The 22,046-nt window shown below is 37.2% G+C and overlaps 1 protein-coding gene across 1 annotated transcript; it reads left to right on the top strand.

The window, feature by feature from the left end:
• Positions 1 to 7,504: 7,504 nt before the first annotated feature.
• Positions 7,505 to 21,723, top strand: LOC107823012 (disease resistance protein Roq1). The gene is given in 5 exon segments (XM_016649594.2): positions 7,505 to 8,121; positions 18,922 to 20,017; positions 20,481 to 20,756; positions 20,849 to 21,559; positions 21,561 to 21,723. Coding segments are annotated over 5 exon segments (2,628 nt in total). The 5' UTR covers positions 7,505 to 7,621; the 3' UTR covers positions 21,606 to 21,723.
• Positions 21,724 to 22,046: the final 323 nt, after the last annotated feature.

The following is a 22,046-nucleotide window of genomic DNA, read 5'->3' as shown; positions in this document are numbered from 1 at the left end:
GTGTTTTATGGCAAAGCTCTTGGATTTTGGTGATCTGCGTAGCTTGGTCGAGTTAAAAGGATTCAGTCCTGATGGTTTGGTCTTGTGCAAATGGAATTCGGAGAGTTCTTGATTGTTTCTACCACGGTTAGAGATGTATATTTTTTACTAGCATGATGAGCATGTGATGTATAGTGATTTTCTTCTAGATGGGATCAAATGGAAAGTTCTTGGCTAGTTGAGTACGTAGTTGTTTGTGGCTCGGAATGAATTATAAAGTCCTCATATTTGACATGGGATGCCATGGTATATGTGGTATGTTGTGTAGGATTGAGAATTGCATGTGTAAGGTCACGGTTCAGTTTTGGAAGGAATGTTCTAAATTTTTAGGCAACATGGATAGTTTCAGATGACGAGATAAATGAGATCACTAATTGGTATGGCTTGATGAGGGTATACATTTCAGAAAGGGCGATGTGTTTGAGTTATAGGTGCTTCATCGGTATTACGGTACTATCTTGTCTGATCGACTGCTGATATTCAAAGTTTGCTTGGCGGCATAGGAGAATTTTAGGAGTACCCTAGTGGGATGATTGAGTATTAGCGTTGTGTTAGATATTCGGGCGGTAGAGTTGGGATCGGATATGATGATTTGTGCGCTTTATGGATTTGGAGACTGGGAGTTATCATAAACAGGTTATTTCGTGGTTATAGAATGTGAAGATGTGGGCAAGCTAGTCAGATGATAGTATGTGCTATGATTCAGTCAGTGTGAACTTTCAAAGAGTTGTTGATCTATTGTGGGTGACTAGAGTTGATTTGGGGTCCATTGGTAGGCCAATATGGATGTGCGTTCTACATCGAGTCAGATTTGTTGACTCTGAAATGCTATTGTTGGGATATGTGACATCCGATTATTGTTGAGCTTATTCGTGTTCTGGAGTGATCTATGAGTTACTCTCTTGTGTTACGAAGGGATTGTGATTTGTTGGGTATATGCACATATGGTGCATTTCCATTTGGGCTTTATAGAGGGATTTGAATGAGACGGATATTTGGGTGTTGCATGATTTGTTACGCAATAGATATGTTCTTTCAGACTGGTATGGCATTGCGTCATTTGCTTCTCCAGGGTTATGATGATTCACTTTTGGGTGCTAGGCATCGAATTGCGCTTAGTTGATGATTTTGAGCATGGTGACTTGGGGTGTCTCATGTGAACCAGTGTTTGGATAGGGTCGTGCATTGCGGCGAAGTTATGTTGAGCTATGATCCTTCAGGTTAGATTCGTATGTTTTGGTTCTACGATGTGTGATGGGTTCTCAGCATTGTGTTGTGGTGGTACTGGTGATCTTGCGGTACAACTCTCTCATTTGATTCACTTTCCATGATTTGAGTACATTTGGACTGTTGCTTATTGGTGCACGGGTTGTGGCTTTAGATTGCATCGATGTATCATGTCACTAGAGTGGTCGTGTTGGATGAGATGAGGTCATTGGCATCTAGAATGAATACTATCAGATTCTATTTCAGCATGTTGGAAGGATAATATCGGGATTCGACTTAGAAATTTACTATGGTCCTTGCCAAAGGAGAAAGAGCTTCATGAATGGTTGATCGGAGGAATGGTTATGACTTTCTGCGTGTTTCATTCATCATTAGCAGTATACAGAAGTGTTGGAATGAGGCTTTATTTGATAAGAGGTTTATTATTGATATTCAATTATTTTGAGCAACTGATATGATTAGAAGTTATTGCTACGAGTGTTTGAGTTATGTGGTAGATCATGTAATTGCATCTGAGGTTGCAGGTATGGTTTGTTACAGCTTATTCGTACTTATTCAGAGTAGATGTGAGATTCAGATCTTATAGATGATTTCGAAAGTGGAAATTTGGTTCTAAGGTTTATGGGCTTGGTTGGATTGTGAAATTTAATTTATGTTGTGTTATCGGACCTGTATGGGATAGGGTGACGTGGGATCAACCCCGGGTATATGCATGACTTTGAGAACAAATCTGGACACGTTCGAGGACGAACGTATATTTAAGTGGGGGAGGATGTAACGACCCGACCGGTCGTTTTGAGCATTTGTACTTCGCTCGCTAGTTCTCGGGCATGACTAGCCCCACATTATGTATTATGACTTATGTAAATCGTCGGTTTTGATTTTCAGGATAATCAGAATAGATTTGGAGGAACAATTCTCAGCTTGAAGTTTTAAATTTGAAAGATTTGACCAAGTTTGACTTCTTAGTATTCAATCTCGAATTCGGATTTTTATGATTTGGTTAGCTCCATTAGGTGATTTTGGACTTGGAAGCGCATCCGGAATGCATCTTGGAGGTCCGTAGTAGATTTAAGCTTGAATTAGCGAAATTGAAAATTCGGCATTTTTCGGTCGGCACTGTAAATCTTGATATAGAGGTCGGAATAGTATTCCAGAAATTGGAGTTGGTCCGTTGTGTCATTTGTGACGTGTGTGAAAAATTTCAGGTCATTCGGAGGTGATTTGATAGGTTTCGACGTCGTTTGTGAAATTTGGAAGTTTCTAAATCCTTAGGCTTGAATCCGAGGGTGATTTGATGTTTTGATGTTGTTTTGAGTATTCTGAAGGTTAGAATAAGTTTGAATGGTGACATGTGACTTGTTCATATTTTTGGTTGAGGTCCTGGGAGACTCGCGATGATTTCGGATAGTTTTTGAAAAGTTTGGCCTTGAGTTGATGTTGCTGATTGTGTTGCTTCTGTCATTTACGCACCTATGGATTGGGGACCGCAGGTGCGAGGTCGCTTGTGCGAGTTAGGAGCCGTAGATGCGGACGCTCTGGAGTTGAGTCTTTTTCGCAGAAGTGGAAGTTGAGTCGCAGGTGCGATGGGGTTGACCGCAAATGCGGAATTGGTACATTTAATGGGTTCCGCACCTGCAATGGAAATTCCGCAGGTGCGGTGCCGCAGAAGCACGTATTTGACCGCAGGTGAGGTTTTGCTAGATAGAAAAACCTCAGCTCGAGATTTGTTCTTCATTTTTCAATTTTGGGCTTAAGGAACTCAGAAGAGAGGCGATTTTCAAGGGATTTGAAGGAGCAACCTTAGGGTAAGTCATTCTAACCTCTAATGGTTTAAATTTCATGAATCTATGATCTTATTCATCATCTAATTGAGAAGTTGGACTAGAAATTTGGGAATTTAGGGATTGAAATTGGAGAGTGGATTTTGAAAATTTGAGTGACCATATGAGGTCGGATTTTGGTAAATTTGGTATGTATGGACTCGTGGGAGGATAAGGATTCTAGTGATGTGATGTTTATTGGATTCTGAGACGTGGGCCTGGGGGTCGGGTTTGGCCAATTTTGGGAATTTGAGTTTAACTTGATAATTGTCGCATGGCTTTGTCCCTTTGGCATGTATTGATGAAATGATTCTGATTTTGGATAGATTCGGGGCAATTTGAGGCGGAGTCGAGAGGCAAGGACATTGTAGTGTAGATTTTCGTCGGTTTGAGGTAAGTAATGACTGTAAATCTTGTCCTGAGGGTATGAAACCCCATATTTCACTTCGTTTCAATATATTGAGGTGACGTACATGCTAGATGACGAGCGTGAGGACATGCACCATTGGGGATTGTGACTTGGTCTGCCCCGTAGCGACTCTTAAGTTGCGTATTGCCTGAAAACTATTTGATACACTTGTGCTTTGGAAAATATTACTATGTTTTGGGCTGAATGCCCTATTTGGGCCTCTTGCTAAGTTGTTTTTTCCCTTAGGGGATTTTCCTTATTATTTCCTTACTGTTTTGACTTAAGATTTGCACTTAGTCATGTTATGTTCTTATTGATTTTGTAACTCAGTATTTATTTTTCTTTTGATGCATAAAAATGATATTTTGGGCTGAGCACCCTGTTTTACTGATATCTCGAGTGACTTATGAGGTTGATGACTGAGAGAGGCCGATATATATTTATGGATCGGGCTGCATGGCACATCGATATATGGATCGGGCTGCACGCCGCAGCAATATGTTGGATCGGGTTGCACGCTGGAGTGATATATCGCTTAGACTGTAGGATCCCCTCCGGAGTTTGCACACCCCCAGTGAGCGCAATCGACTATATATATGGATTAGGCTGCACGCCGCAATGATGTATGGATCGGGCTGCACGCTGCAACGGTTATTATGAGGTACCTATTGAATGGGAGTGCTGAGTGTTATTCACCATTTTTACTCACTGTTTCACCATTTGTTTTGAAAACAGTTGAAAGATATTTTAAGTGGAGTTTTACACATCTCCAAATGATTTCCACCGAAAACTAAATTTTTGACTAAATGAGTTGATTTATACACTGTTGTGGAAGCACACTGTACTTGTTGTAATGTTATGATGTGGATTATGTATTTTCTTACTACTAAGTCTTTATTTACTCTTATTACTTATTGAGTTGGCGTACTCACATTACTCCTTGCACCTTATGTGCAGATTCAGGTATTTTTTGAACCCGGTAGTGGGTGTTGGTTACTTAGTGGCAGGTTCATCAGAGTTAGCAAGGTAGCTGCCTGGCGATCGCATCCCTGCTTTCCTCCCTCTACATTCTTCCTTAGTTGTATTCATTGATTTTCCCAGCCATGTTGGTCTTTTGTTGTCAGACAGTGGTCGTTGATGCTCATGACTAGTTACACTCCGATGTCGGGCTTGTGTTATGTTTTCCGCACTGATTATTTAGACATATATTATGAGGTTTCTTGTCAATAAAAATGACTTTTATAGAATAATGGTTTGATTTGGGAATTGTGTCGGCTGACCTAGTTTCACGATAGGCGCCATCACGACCGGGTCGGTTTTAGGTTCGTGACATACATTCTTTGTAAGTTGAGTTTAATCATGTTCCATTGGTCATATACAGTGATTTTCTTTTCCAACTCTATTTTTCTTCTTCTTTATTTTTCTCATTTATTTGTTTAGAATGTTGAATTTGAGTAAAAGAAAATAGAGTTGTGGCTAAATTTCTAAAGAAGCGAGCTTAAAATAACTTGAAATCATTCATAGAATTTTAAGTGAATTTTTATGCACTTCATGATATTTCATATCATATTGACATCTAATTCATACCAGAAAAGACTCAAGTTGAACAAGAAAATGGAATAAATAACAAAGTTTAGAAATTTTTGGGACAAAAAAAAATCATATATTTAATCGGATAAAAATAAGGAGAGCCTACTGAATTATAATTGTTGTGAAGATAGTCCAATTTTGGGGTCTTTGTGTTGATAAGACATCAGAGCATCCAACTCATTGTAGGGCATATAAGTTAAGGGAAAGACTCAAAGTCGTTTGTGGGGTTTGCTTTAAGTCGTTTTCTTTAACATCTTTCACATGGTTGGAAAGTGAGCGGAGAGAATTGATCAAATTCACTAGTAATAAATGTTTCCATTTTTTGAATGTGGAAAAGTTAAACAAAGAAAAAGAATTAAATGTTTTTACTTAATTTCATCACTTTCTAATAATACGTTGAACCACAAACTGACTTATAATAATAATAAAAAAAACTCACAAGTAGTTCCTTAGAAGGAATCACAATCAAGAACTGTATTACATTAATACTACCACTTTAGGAAGCTCTTGTTTATTTTTATTTGTTTGAATTTATGAATGTGTCAATTTTTAGTGGCCTAAATTTTCTAAACCTCGTTATTTTATTTTAAAATTTAACTAAGGGAATTCGTTAAAGTCCTATTTAATCACTCTACTAGAGAATAAAGTAAGTTTATGTAGGTTACAATTTAAGTCCAATTTTCAGGTTTTTGTGTTGATAAGATATCACCATCCAACGCATTGTAAGGCACAATTTAGAGATCATAATTCACTAGTAATAAATGTTTTCATTCTTTGAATATGAAAATTTTCAAAAAGAAAAAAAGAAAAATTGAATATTTCCACTTAATTTCTATCATTTCCCGTTACAATACGTGGAATGACAAATTGACTTATGATGAACCCTCAAGTAATTTCTTAGAAAGAACAATCATGAATTGCACTACATTTACACTCCCACTTCAAGAAGCTCTTGTTTAATTTTATTCAATTAAATCTATGGATATTTCAATTTGTAGTGGCCTAAAAATTCTAAACTTCTTTTATTATGGTTATGCAAAAGAGGAACTACCTAAGAAGTATCAAGGGAAACTTCTGTTTTCTTTCGGTTGACCCTTTTGTAGGGTTGTAAATATTTGACCCAAAAATAATACTTCTTCCATCCTAATTTATGTAATATTATTTAACTAGACACAAATCTTAACGAGAGAAATGAAAACTTTTGAAATATATGGTCTAAAACAAGCATTAAACATTGGTGTGATCATAAATTATCTCATTAAGATTAAATGGGTATTTTAAAGTTTAATTTTTTAAGTATAAAAAATAATATTATTTTAAACAGACTAAAAAAGAAAGTGTGTTAATATAGGAACAACAGATTATTAATGAGGTCAGTCATAAACAAATTTACCCAGAATATGCCTCAATTTCCCCAAAAAGTAATTTATTTTCATTTTAAATTTCATGCTTGTAAAAATATCATCACATAAATTGAGATGGATGAAATAAATGAATTTTGACCAATTCTTTCAATTCAACTTGTAGAGTATTTCCACTCAATTTCTATCAAGGCAACTTGTATATTCTATCAATACGAAAAAACCAAAAGTAATTCCCTAGAACAACTCACAAACCGTGAACTATAGTGCATGCATTTATACTTTCTTTTCAGTAAGCTCTTGTTTAATCTTATTCAACTAAATTTATGGATATTGTTTCAGTTTGTAATGGCCTAAAATTTTTAAAGGAATTTACAAAATCCCTATTTCATCACTCTACAAGAAAATATACTCAAGGGGCATGTATGATCTACAAATTCAGAGAGGGGTCCAGGATTTGATGATTATGAGTGTCACTGTTTTAATGCAAACCGACCACTATTGACGAGATTGAATATGGGTGGACATTTCGTCAGTTTGATCCATTTTAAATTAATTCAATTTTTTTTTTAAAATCTCGATTAAATAGAGTAATTTAAAAAATAAAATTTAAAATAGTTTAAATTAAAAAATACACCACTTCAATCTACATATAGTATTAATAGACGAGTTTAACTTTTGTAGATGTACATTGTTAAATTTATTTAGCCTATTAGACTAAATTATGTGGGCGTTTAGACATAACAATTGTGAAATATTGAAGAAGAAAAATGAAAAAAAAAATTTAAGTAAATTTAAGTAAAAATAGCATTTGAAAATTAGAGTTTTGTTTGAACATTTTTGAAATTTTATGAGTGATTTGAAGTGAAAATTTTGAAAAAGTAATTTTTTGGAGTTTTTTTTTAACTTTTAAAAGAATCCGAAATTCAACTTGAAATTTAAAATTTTAATGCTAAAAAAAAAGTAAAAAAAAATCGGAAAAGGTTATGGCCAAACGGGCCCCCTGTTTCCTGCAAGAAACCACAAAATCTAAGAAATATCTAGGGGAAACTTCCATTGTATTTCGTTGAAGGGTTGTAGTTGACTTGACTTACACAAAATAAGAACTGTGCTTATATGTAGCTCTCTTAGCTACTTTCCCTTTACTAAAAAATCATCCGTTAATTCATCAAATGGATACTCAATTAGTTCGAGGAAAATCATCTACCTCTTCTCCCTTCTCTTATGAAGTATTCCTGAGTTTTAGAGGGGAAGACACCCGAAAAACATTCACCGGTCATCTTTATTCCAAATTGTGTGATGTTGGAATTAATACCTTCATTGACGATGAGGAATTGAGAAAGGGTGATGTGATTTCAAGTAAACTAGAGAAAGCAATTGAAGTGTCGAGGATTTCCATTGTAGTTTTCTCGAGAAATTATGCTTCCTCTAGTTGGTGTCTAAATGAGCTAGTTAAAATTCTCGAATGCAAAGAGAAATTAAAGCAGATGGTTTTGCCTATTTTCTACGATGTTGATCCTTCTGAAGTGCGAAAAAAAACTGGGTTATTTGGGGAAGCTTTGGCTAAGCACAAGGAGCGACCATTTGGAGCTCAAAGGGTGGAGAAATGGAGAGCTGCACTTACTGAAGCTGCAAATTTATCTGGATGGGATTTGCAAAATGTTGCTGACGGGTACATTTTCTTGATTCAACTATATAATTTCATTTGTTATTTGTTCAATTGTTTATAGGATGTCTTCAACTCTTCAACCTCTTTCCAGCAATTTGAGAAGAAACACAAAATTATTAATGGAGGATAAACGCATTTTGTCTTAAAAAATTCACATTGCACAAAAAAAAAAAAAAGAAAGAAGAGGACTCCAAATAGAAATAACAATTTAGTCTCCTTGAGGAGATGGTTAATACAGAAATGGAAAAGGCCTTCGTGTTAGGTTGAATGAGAGTATGGCTGCAGTTAAAAGAGGAAGAAGCATTTGGATATAGGTTTTCGTGAGAAGTCAATAAAGCCCCTCACTTTAACTCATTATTAAAATATTATTAGGGATAATTTGGTAAAAACAAAATCGGTACCATGCTAAGTTACTACTTTTATGTAATTACACCTGTCCAACTAAATATGACAGTGAGAATTACTCGGTAATTATGTTGTGGCAAACAAGCAGGTCATTAAAATTATTATATTGTATAATTACTATCCTAATAATTACACAACTGTCACGACCCAAAATCTGACTAGCCGTGATGACACCTAACCTCACCTGCTAGGTAAGCCAAATAACAACAATTTGATTCAATTGTTTTGTACTGACTCTAATACACTTTCCAAGAACTGGTACTACAAATCATGAGCTTCTAAGAAGAGAGTTTACAAAGCTGGTATGAAATAAATACATCATCTGTTTGAAATATACATAAACAGAGTTTTATAGATCTAAGGCTACCATGAACAAGAGACAGTTATAATAGGGACGCAGGTACACCTTCAAATCCAGCCTCCGCCATGCACAACAACATCGACATCCGAAATCTGCACGCAATGTGTAGGAAGTGTAGTATGAGTACAACCGACCCCATGTACTCAAAAAGTAACAAACCTAACCTTAGGTTGAAAGCACTGATAAGCTGGTGCATAGGTTGGGTCCAACACAAATAACTAATAGTAGTTCATATAGTGTACAACAAATAAGTACAGAAATAGCTCAGAAATGAGGTGCTTAGCCTTTTCATAGTTTTTCGAAAAACAGTTCTACTTTTCAAGTATACCAATGAAAAAGCCAAATCCTCTACAAAAAACATTAAAAAATATGAATAAGTTTTTAAAACTGTAACTTTTCCTTGAAAATTCCTTTTGTCACGACCCAACTTTCCCTTTGTTTGGGTATCGTGATGGCACCTAGTTTTAGGGACTAGGTAACCCTAGCTCATAAAGAAATACAACAATAATAAATGAAATTTAACAGTTTTGAAGCAGAAATTTCTACAAATTTTATAATTCCCAAAACCCGGTAGTACAAGTCATAAGCTCTACAGAGTTTCGCTATAACTTCTAAACACAATATGAAAATAAGTACAACAATGTGAATATAAAATAGGACGGTGACTCTGAAGCCTGCGAACGCAGCAGCAGGACTACCTTGAGTCTCCTCGGCAAGAATTCACACAGCTACTATCGAACAATACTTGGATCTGCACACAAAAAAAAAGTATAGAAAGTGTAGTGTGAGCACACCACAACGGTGCCCAGTAAGTATCAAGACTAACCTCGGTAGAGTAGTGACGAGGAACAATCAAGACACCCACTGGTCTAATAAATTGAACAAGTAGAAGTGTAGGAACAATAGAATATAATATATCTATATAAAGACTACGCGATATGACTAACAATACAGTATTTTCAATAAGCAAGGAAAGCAACAAGTAACACCGGAACATCATAATAATAACACAGAAGAGTAAACACAACCTAAATCCGAAACCACAGACATAGCAAGGACAAATAATATCTCAACAACTACGACAGCTCTCACATCAATCTTTTGTCAACAAGCACCAAGGAGTACCGAACTTCGGATAAATTACAACTCATGGGTCTTAATACCTGAACCCTAACACTTAGAATCCCGTGCTAAGGGTATATTGTAGGTCGGGACCGCGTGCCAAACGGGCCGGTTCAAATGCGCCAGTCTTTAGCGGTCCAAAAGCCCACAGTGGGCTGATCCTTGCCAAAAAGCCCTCGAGCCCGGGACCGGCAGGCGGGCCTGGGCCGGTTCAACCTGGCCAAACGGGCCCAACGGCTAACAGTCAGAATTTAAAATGTAGCTGTTGGACTGCATTTTTAACCGTTTGGCACTTTAAAAAATAGCCATTTGGTTCCAAACTTTGTTTTAACCCCAAATTTTTTATAATTACACTTTTCCCCTATTTTCAACTATAAATACCCCATCATTCTTTCATTTTTACTCACAAATTCATCAATCTCTCTCTAATTTTCTTCTATAATTGCTTACTTTATTATTGCAATTTCGTGAAAAATTGTGAAGTTGGTGAATTGAAGTATTCAAGTCTTCAATTCTTCAACGATATTCAATTTTCAAGAAGTTGTTCGTCAATTCGGTAAACTCGTTCCAACTCTTAAGTTTTAATATTATAGTTTTGTATGTTTTGTTTAGTATAATTATAATTAATATGGGGTTTTCTTTGAAAAAATTGGTGAATCTAGTCGCCAAGCTACTACTCTTCCCCCGGCTCCCCGACACAGACCTGTTACTCGTCCTCCTCCACCTGTTGTTCTTTATAGTGACAACCCTTGTTTTCAATTTTTCGATAGTCAATTTTGCCATGATGTTGCACCAGGTCAACAATTAAATGAAGAAGTTATGAATGCTTTTTATCCTAATCAAACTATGTTTGAAAATGTAGAGGAAAATGATGATTTAGATAAAACGCAACCGGATTTAGATGATACACCTACTAGTCCTGTTAATAACCCAACTGATGCCCCGCCTGACCCTCCTGTAGTAACCCATACTTTTAACAGATAACCTTCTAAACGGCCCGAAACATCTCTTGTTTGGCGCTTTTTTACTCAACTAAGAGAACAAAATAAGGCTAAGTGTAAAACTTGTGGGTCTTTGATGGCTCATAAATTTACTGGAGACCGTAGCGGTACGGGTAGTTTGACTAGACACATAAAGACACACCCTAGAGATAAAGCTAGATATTTGCAAATGAAAGTTGCGCAAGAGGGGACAAGTGTAGATAGTACGGTTAACCCTAGTACATGGTCAAATCTAGTTCAACTGGGAATTAACATTGTTACCAGTGACATTTTATATTATGATCCAAATAAAGATCGTGAAGAATTGGCAAAAATGGTTACTGTTATGTGCTTACCCTATAGTTTTCCTTCTAACCCTCATTTTGTGCATTATATTAGAAGAATTTTTAATCCTACTTATAAAGGATGGCCTCGCGCAACCGTAAAGAGCGATATTTATAAATATAAACATGAATATGAACAATATTTGCGCTATTTATTTACTCATATAGATTGTCGCATTGCTATTACTACTGATATTGGTAGAAGTGGTAATGACTGTGATTATCTAACTGTTACAAGTCATTGGATAGATGAGGAGTGGATAATGCAAAAGCGCATTATTGCTTATAGAATAATTAATTCACGCCACACAGGTAAGTTTATTGCTAACACAGTTGCAGATATTTGTAGATATTTTTGCATTAGAGATAAAATTATGTCGGTTTCAATGGATAATGCTTCTAGTAACACTAACGCTATAGGCTTGCTTACAACTACACTAAATGTCGTAAGAAAGATATTGTCATTTTTTGTTAATGTCGTAATAATAAAAATTATAAGACATTCCCTTAAATATTTCTTTGCAATTTATTTTGTGTTTAAATTTGATATAAACTATATATATATATATATATATTGTAGATATATATATTATAGATATAGATATAGTATATATAATATATATAAGCTATATATTATATAAGACAATATATAATTATATATACATACTATATATAAATATATAGCTATATATAAGCAATTTATATTAGTATATACATATATAGTTTACAAGAAATTGCCTTAGATAAAAAAAATTCAAAAAACAAATAGCCCGGAACGAAAAAGGCTATTTAGGCCCGTGGGCCCGGCCCATTTAGCCCGGGACCATGTGAGCTTAGGACCACAGTGGGCCGGTCCCACCCATTTGGACCGTTAAGCTTGGGACCGCCAAAGCCCGGGCCCGTTTGGCCCGTTTACGCCCGGGCCCGAACCACAATACAGCTTTATCCTGTGCCCTTATCATACCTCGTAATCATACTGACAACCCATATGCCCAAAAGAGTCATTCTCACATGGAAGGCAAATAAAGAAGGGCGTGCCTCTATACTCAGCAAATTTCAAGGAGCCTCGTATCCGATAAGGGTGCTTAGCCACGTGTATGCTTGTGCAAGTGTCCTAACATAGTTCATACCCGCTAGTAAGCACAAGGACAAGAACGGACATCACATATAATGTTTACATAGGGATAAGATCAACAAAAACAATAGCTCAAAACACAGTGATAATAACAGGGGGTCTCCTAGGATACCGTCCCGTAGTCCCAAACGTAAATGTACAGAGGATCTCCCGGGATACCGTCCCGTAGTCACAATCGTAAATGTGCAGGGGTATACCCCTGGAATACCGTTCCGTAGTCCCAAAGTAAATATCTAGTACAGGGGGATTTTGCGGGATACCGTCTCGTAGCCCCAAACATATATGTGGAGGGGGATCTCCCGGAATACCGTTCCGTAGTCCCAAAGTAAATATCCAGTACAGGGGATATCTCGGGATACCGTCCCATAGTCCCAAACATAAATGTGCAGGGGTATCTCTCGAAATACCGTTCCGTAGTCCCATTGTAAATATCCAGTACATGGGGATCTCCCGGGATACCGTCTCGTAGTCCCAAACATAAATGTGCAGGGGAATCTTCCGGAATACCGTTCCGTAGTCCCAAAATAAATATGCAGCGCAAACAACATAAATAACAGCTAGAGCACAGCAGAAAACTCGTACATCACCACAATACGTATAACAACAACAATGACAATAATACAAGGTATGACAAGTGAATCAACTCAAGAACTTTAAATCACAAGGAAACGGTAGAACCAGTTCCCAAGGAATAACCAGAGAAAAGAATGCTAGGCATAAAGGGAACAATTCGACAAAGGGAAAACTAACATGTAACAACGATCCCACAATATATAAGCCAATAACAAAGAAGTCAACACGAGTCAAGTAATTCCGAATAAAGGCAAGTCAACAAAGATACATGTTATCTAAACTCCTTTTAAGGTTGGACAATTGCGAGGATATTCGACAAAGGAAAGATGATCTTAGCTTCAGTAAGACTAAACAATTTCAGGAGGGATAATAAAAATTCCCAAATAAGACAAACAACTATGAAAAGATAGCATGACAATAGAAGGGGCGAAATTCTTCAGTTAAGTCAAATAGGAGTCGATTAGGCAATGAGAGTGAATCGTGAAGCAATTAATTCCAATTAAGCATGTAGAGGTGAAAGTAGTAAATAGGAAACTCAGTCATGTCAAGAACACATTCATACAAAGTGATATAAAGACCTAAGAATCCTAAAAGGCCAATTTTCCACAAATAAGTCTGAGCACGCACTCGTCACCTCGCATACACGAACTACAATCAACATAGAAGACTCAAATCCTAAGGGGAAATCCCCCACACAAGGTTAGGCAAGATACTTACCTCAAGTACGACCAACTGATACTCTAAAATGCACTTCTTGGGTGAAAAGACCTTCGGACGGCTCAAATCCAACCAAATTAACTTCAAAGCATAAATAAAACACATAAGAAACTATTCCGGATCATAAAGTCTCAATCTTTAACAAAATTCGAAAATTGGTCCAAAAGTCGACCCCCTGGGCTCGCACCTCGGAACCCGACAAATTTTACAAAATCCGAATACCCATTCCAATATGAGTTCAACCATATAAAAATTATCAAATTTTCTTTCAAACCCAACATTTTCCTCAACTCAAAACACAAATTAAATGATGAAAATGAAGATAAAATCATGCATTATGTTAGATTCTAGGTGAAGAACACTTACCCAATCGTTTTGCTTGAAAAACCCTCAAAGAATCGCTCAAAACTGAGCTCCACAAGTCAAGATATGATGAAAATGGTGTAACCCTCGATTTGGGAATATATTCTGTCCGCCCAGGTATTTGTGCATCGCGAACGCGGAAGAACAATCGCGTTCGCGAAGAAGAAAACTGAAGCTGCCAAGAAAAGCCCATCGCGAACGCGAGCCAAGGGACGCGAACGCGGAGAGTAAGGAACAAAAGCTTTCCCGAACGCAGGAAGAGCGACGCGAAGAAGAGATAGCCACCAGCCCCCAGCTCCTAGTTCTACTATGCGAACGCGATGATGTGACTGTGAACGCGAAAAAGGAGAAAGGCAAACCATCGCGAACGCGGGAGGTTAAACGCCGACGCGAAGAACAATAAATCCCTCCTTCAAGATTACTCTTCGCGAACGCGGAAAAGCAGACGCGAACGTAAAGGAGAAAACCAGCTGACAGATATCAGCAGTCCAAAGATAGGGGAATGACCCGTAGCCCACCCGGAACACACCCGAGGCCCCCGGGACCCCGTCTAAACACACAAACAAGTCATATAACCTAACACCGACTCGCTCAAGGTCTCAAATCACATCAAACAACACCGAAACGACGAATCACACCATGAATCGAACTTAGGAACTTTCAAATCTTCCAACTTCCAAAACTCGCGCCGCAACCTATTAAATCAACTCGGAATGACGCCAAATTTTGCAAACAAGTCCAAAATGACATAACGGAGCTGCTCCAACTCTCGGAATCGCATTCCGATCCCGATATCGCAAAAACCAACTATGGATCAAACTTCTCCATTTTCCAAACTTCAACCTTTTCAACTTTCGCCGAAACGCCTCAAATTACCCTACGGACCTCCAAATCTGAATCCTGACGCGCGCCTAAGTCCAAAATCACCATACAAAGCTGTTGAGATCACCCAAAACCCATTCCGGTGCTGTTTACTCAAAGTTCAATTCCGGTCAAATTCTCACCGCTTAAGCTTCCAAAACTAGATTCCTTTTCCCAATTCGATTTCGAATCATCCGGTAACTGAATTCAACCATGCACTCAAGTCGATACACATATTATGAAGTTGTTCAAGACCTTACGCCGCCGAATGGAGCTTAAATTCTCAAAACAACCCGCCGGGTCGTTACATCCTCCCCCTCTTAAAACAAACGTTCGTCCTCGAACGTGCCAAGATTTGCCTCAAAGTTATGAATTCACTGAATACACACTCCCAACATGCACCCGCGGGTGATTCCACATCACCCCAATCCACATAAACCTGACGACACCATCTTAACTGAAATTTAGCCTTTCTACCAATACCAATAAGCCTTAGAGCCAAAATTCTCACCTTCTATTCACTTCCAAAAGACCCGATTCTAAATCCACATCAGGTACCAGTCTCAACTAGCTGCAACCACTTATGCCTATACCCACAGAGTACAGCCACACAACACACACCACGCATAGGCCTACAATAACATTCCTGATCACAATACCTGCGCGAAATATTCCTGCACTGTCCACTTGCCTCATATTTAATAGGAACCCGTTACAAACCTCCACAACACTAACGATGATACAAGAACCACGAAAACCTCTTGACTAACACCCGAATCAACAAGTCACAACTAACACCACCGGACACATACCCCGCAAGCTAAAACTCAAGAGGCACAGAACGATAATGACTTAATATTGAAAGAGAAGCACATAAGGGAACTATCAAACAAGCCCGACAGACTCAACTCTCTATCAGTACTAACCTACAAACAATATAACAAGAAAAGAATTAAAGCATATGAACAAATCACAAGGACCTCATACTGATATAACTCCCATCGTGGTACACAGTTCTGTTCAAACACATCAAATCACATGAAATCGCGAGGGTTCCGCCCTCAACTCTGAATCACAAGTAGGATATATATCAAACCAACTGGAACTTCTCACTAGATCAATTCTGTCACAATTTTACAACAAGTGTTGGCTCCCACACCGGTGGAGCACAAAAATCACAGCTCATAGCCAAAAGGCCAAATACATATACAGACCATTAAACTTGGCCTAATTTTTCATTTTGGCACTTTAACTCAGCCTTGTTCCATTTTGGTCCTCCAACTCCATTTTTTTTGTTCCACTTTGGCACAAAAAATTCTCCCAGATTCGCAATTTTTTTTCTTTTTTTTTTGTAATTTCAAATTATTATTTTTTTCGTTTTTTCTGCCCACATCCCGAGGAAATTTTTTTTATTTATATTTTCAGTAATAACTACGGGTTCAACTGAACGTATAACTTTCGACGCGGAGTAAAAAATTTTATGCAAAAATTCATTAAAATTGTAAAAAAATAGATATAAACCCATAACATTTAAAAATACTTGACACAAAAACTTTTATCCCAGGTAAAAATACAGCGCAGACCAATACCCAGCTGCTACCCCCACCCCAACGCCCACCCCACTGCCCCCACCCCCCAGCAAAAAAAAAATTATTATTATTTCTGTTTTTTCTGCCCCCCTCCCGTGAATTTTTTTTTTTATATATTTTCGTAATAACTATTGGTTCAACTGAAACCATAATTTTCGACGTGGAGTAAAAATTTGTATGTAAAAATTCATTAAAAACGCCTTTACGTTGGGAGTATGAAATTTGGCTTAAAAATGGCTTTCACGTGCCTACAAGGGTGAGACAAATCACACATGGAATCTAGTCAGCTTTTGAGTCAAAGTGGAACAAAAGAAATGGGGTTGGAGGGCCAAAATAGAACAAGGTTGAGTTAAAGTGCCAAAATGAAAAATTGGGTCAAGTTTAATGGGTTGTATATGTATTTGGCCTAGCCAAAAATACTCAGAAATCACATCAACCCTACCGTAATGGACAATAGGAATTTACTGCTAGTCTCATAACTCTCGATAATGAATAAAAACAGATGATAGGCACGACTATCCTCATAGAACCTCCCAACAGGGCAACACATAAACAGAGTGCAAATCATGAAACGCACCCATAATTGGAGCAACAAATAGAGGAACTCACCCCGATAAGCAGAACTGTAATGAACTACGGATGATGCTCCTCTATAACAAATCAAAATCATACCTGAATGACATCATCTGGCGCAACGACCTTAAGCCTACTAAATGAAACACATCAATGGGCCAGGCCTCCCCTCTTGGGCGCCCTCTACTCACCCGAATACCTCGCTGTGACACATCTGCCCGAAATTTGGGGAAATCTCTCACCATGTGGCTAGTATCTCCCCACTCAAAGCAACCCCTCTACTGACGTGGCTGTAGGAACTGTGCGGTACGGGTACTCTGAGACCCATGAACACCTGAATCACTGGGTGAAGCCTGAAGCCTGAAGCGCAAACTGAATTGGCTGACTCACGAAACCTCGACCATGCCGCACCCTGCACACCAGATCCTGGTGCACCAGCAATAGTTATTTTCACTAAAAATACTCTAACTCCGTACGAACTCGGAATTTGACGATTCTTGTTCCTATGAGACACAAGTAATAATACAAATCTAGTCCTTCAATTGAAACTCAATTCGGAGCTCATTTGCTCAATGCGATACCCATTTTGCTCGTTAAACAATTAACTCATGTTTCGCGCTAAAAATCCAATCGTGACTTGATGAAATTAGACAAAACTTTTCAGATCACTCCTATAATTCATTATCAAAATCTCGGAAGTCTCGAAATCAAATTTCGATCTCTAGAACTAAAAATGGACCTTTGGATCATTACATGCTTATGCTCAAAATACCTAACTCTTCCAAAAACTCCTTCAAAACTCATCTGAGCCCCATGGGACCCCAACCAAGTATACTAACAAGTCCCATAATATGAAACGAACTTAATCGATGTCTCAAATTACATTGAACAACACTAAAACACGAATCGAACCTCAATTCAAGCCTATTCAAAACTAACAAATTCCAAATTCTACATTCGATGTCGAAACCTATCAAATCAATTTCGATTGACCTCATATTTTGCACACAAGTCATAAATGACATAACTGAGCTATTCCAATTTCCAGAATTGGATTTCGATCACGATATCAAAAAGTCAACTCCCAGTCAAATGTCCAAACTTAAATTTCCTATTTTCGCCAATTCAAGCTTAATTTAGTGACGGACCTCAAAATAAATATTTGGATACACTCCTAAGACCAAAATCGCCATACGGAGCTATTGGAACCATCATAATTCCATTCTAGGGTTGTTTACACATAATTCACTATCCGGTCAATTATTTCAACTTAAGCTTCCAAAACAAGAATTGTTCTTTCAATTAAATCCCGAATCATCTGATAACCAAACTTGACCACTCTCGCAAGTCATAATACACATTTCAAATATGCCCGAGATCTTAAGCCACCGAACGGAATGCTAATTCTCAAAACGACAAGTCGGATCGTTACAACAACCAAGTAATTATGCATGGCTTTCGGCACAGACTTAAAGAGAGTAAGCTCTATATATCGACCGTATCAAAATATTTATACAATGAGGTCTCTTATTATTTAATTATTTGTAAATTTCATGATAAATATATTGAAAAAGGATCTTTATACTATCAATATGTATAACTTAAATAATTTCTTAAAATATCCTACATGAAGTGCTAAGTTATCTATTTTACTGCTTAGATTCACCCCACTATGTTATGTCTTGGCTATCGATTTTGATTTGACCATCAAATAGTTTCAAATATCAAAGTTTTGTTTACTGGAGTATTTTAATTTTTGTTTTTGTTAAAAAAACTATAGGCATGAATCAAAGTTTATTGAAAAAATTATACAAGTAGTCCTACAAGAGGTCAACCAGACACCTCTAGATGTTGCTTGGCACCCAGTTGGTGTAGATTATCGTGTCAAAGATATAGAGTTGTTATTGCAAAATGAATGTGAAGATGAAGTTCGCATGATTGGTATTCATGGAGTTGGTGGCATAGGGAAAACAACTCTGGCAAAAGCTATCTACAATCGAATGTTTCGACTCTTCGATAGTAGTTGCTTCCTTTCAGATGTTAGATCAGAAGCTGAAGAATTTGGTCTTGTCAAGCTACAAGAGAATCTTCTTCAACAAGTTCTCAAAACCGAGGACATCAAAGTTGGGAGTATTGCTCAAGGCGTTAATCTAATCAAAGCAAGACTTGGGTCAAAGAAGGTTCTAATTGTTCTTGATGATGTTGACCATAAAAGACAGTTAGAAGCCTTGACAAGAGAAAGACATTGGTTTGGTTCAGGTAGTTTAATAATCATTACCACCCGAGACGAGAGATTGCTATGTCAGCTTGGAGAAAAAGAGAGATATGAGGCTGAACTATTAAATGGCAATGAAGCTATGTTACTTTTTTGTTGGCATGCTTTTGACAGTCATTTTCCACCACAAGATTATGTTAATTTGGCACACGACGTAATTGAATATTCAGGTAGGCTACCATTAGCTCTTGTGACATTGGGGTCACATTTACAAGGAAGTTCTGTTGAAGAATGGGGATATGAATTAGAAAAACTAAGAGCAATTCCTCATTGTGATATCCAAAAGATTCTCAAGATAAGCTTTGATGGACTTGATGATGAAACACAGGCAGTTTTTCTTGATATTGCGTGTGCCTTCCAGGGGTTATTTGAGTATGAAATTACCGAAATATTAAATGCATGTGGCTTTCATGCTGAAATTTCAATTGCAACTTTAGTCCAAAAACACTTGCTCCAAAGGGATGATCTCTATTTGGTGATGCATGATCTAGTGCGAGATATGGGAAGAGAAATTGTTCGCATGGAGTCAGCTCGAGACCCTGGAAAACGGAGTAGATTGTTCATCCCTCAAGAAGTCTGTGATGTTCTACAAGGAAATAAAGTCAGTAAATCTTTTATCTTTATCTTGGTTATAATATATTTTTTTCAATTTAATTGTATATTGCTTATAATTTATGTTGTCATCATAAGAAGTGAATTCATTTTGTGCTTCCTTTCTTGTTAGTAAGTATTTTTCTAGTTGTTCTTTAAAATCTATTATTTAATTGTACTATTGTTAGGTTTCTGGATGCAGTTTGTTCTCTTTATTTATCTTTGTTTTTTCCATTGATATTATCATGTGAACTTATTGACTGCTGCTAAACTAGTTTTTTGAAAGACTCTCATCTTAGTTTCTGAGCAATTTTACATTCTTTTTTTTCATCCTCTAATGTTTAAGTTCATTTTTCTTGATACATATGGTGTAACCTCTTTGTTTGACCTTCAATTGGTATAAAGCTGTTTTCCCTCTTAATTTCTGGGACTTAAGATGGTCTTAAGATACTAATCTTTTCTCCAAACTACAGGGTTCAAAAAAGGTAGAAGTACTGAAAATAGATCGACGAGCATTTGAGAGACAGAACTTGAGCACCAAAGCATTTAAGAAAATGAAAAACCTTAGGGTTCTTATAATGAATGAGTTACATATTAGTGGAGGTTTTGAGCTGTTATCCAAGGAGCTCAGATGTTTGTCTTGGAAAAGATGTCCCTTAAAATGTGTACCATCGAATTTTCCAGCTGAGAATCTTGTAGTTCTAGATATGCATGAGAGTGCTATCCAAGAATTTCAATTGAATTTGCAGGTTCGCTACGCAATTTTACAATTTCATGTGTACTGTTATTGCAACTTAGTGAAAGAACATGTTAATTGAAACTATATTTGGTTTACTTTTAGTGTTGTAGAAGTTTGAAGAAGTTGGATCTCTCTTATTGCAAGCAACTCAGAAGCACTCCAGACTTCACTGGTTCACGAAGTCTTGAGAATTTGCTGCTTGGTGGTTGCTCAAGTCTGATGGAGATCCATCCATCAATAGGAAATCTGAACAGACTAATTAAACTATATATGCATGATTGCGAAAAACTTAGGGATCTTCCAAGCAGCATATGCCAGCTAATATCCGTTGATTACTTGGACATTAATTCCTGCTCATCTATAAAAACTCTGCCAGATAACATTGGAGATATGAAAAGTCTAAGACATCTTGATGCATGTCGTACGGGTATAAAACAATTGCCTAAATCTGTTGAAATGCTAAAAAATCTTGTAGCTTTGATTGTGGGAGGTCGAAAGTTTGAGGCCAAAAGGAGTATTTCTGGAAGAGGAGTCCATCAGATACAATATTCCCTGTCAACTTTTGTATCCAGATTGAGCCTTACATATTTGTCTGAGGCTGATATTCCTAGGAATATTGGGAGCTTATCCTCCTTGGTGATTTTAGATTTGAGTGGCAACAGTTTCTATTGTCTACCCTTTGATCTTTCTATGTTACGATTATTGGAGGAGTTGTATTTGAATGACTGTGAGAATCTTCAAACACTCCCATCAGTATCAAATTTAGAGAAGCTTGAAAGAATTGAGCTTAAAAATTGCCAAAAATTGGTCAAGATTACGGAGTTGGACAACCTCCCTTCTATACGGTGGATCAACATGATGAATTGTAGTTCTATGCAGAATCCATTCAATGAAGGCTTATTTAGTGCACCTGCTCTATATGCATCTAGAAATGATCGAAATATGGTTAGTCTCTCTCTCTCTCTCTCTCACACACTCTCTCCTATCATATTAATGATCTTGAGTCTTTATCCGATGCAGGATTGTTTAGAAATTTATCTCGAATGCAATGAGATTCCAGAATGGTGCAGGAATCAAGTAACAGCTTCGTCTATCTGTTTGACTATGCCAACACATAATAATGATGAGTGTAACTTCTTAGGAATGGTTCTCTGGTTTGTTATCGACTCTTTGGATGCAGCCCTTTATCCAAGCTTCTGGATTAGTATTGGCCATAAAGAGACTTTAATTGTTCCATACCCACCATTAGTATTGCTTCACGATGGACAGAGAGAAGTATCATGTGTATATTACATATCTT

Source organism: Nicotiana tabacum, chromosome 7, assembly GCF_000715075.1.
Source record: "Nicotiana tabacum cultivar K326 chromosome 7, ASM71507v2, whole genome shotgun sequence".
Lineage (NCBI taxonomy): Eukaryota > Viridiplantae > Streptophyta > Magnoliopsida > Solanales > Solanaceae > Nicotiana > Nicotiana tabacum.
This window is presented reverse-complemented; position numbering and strand designations above follow the sequence as displayed.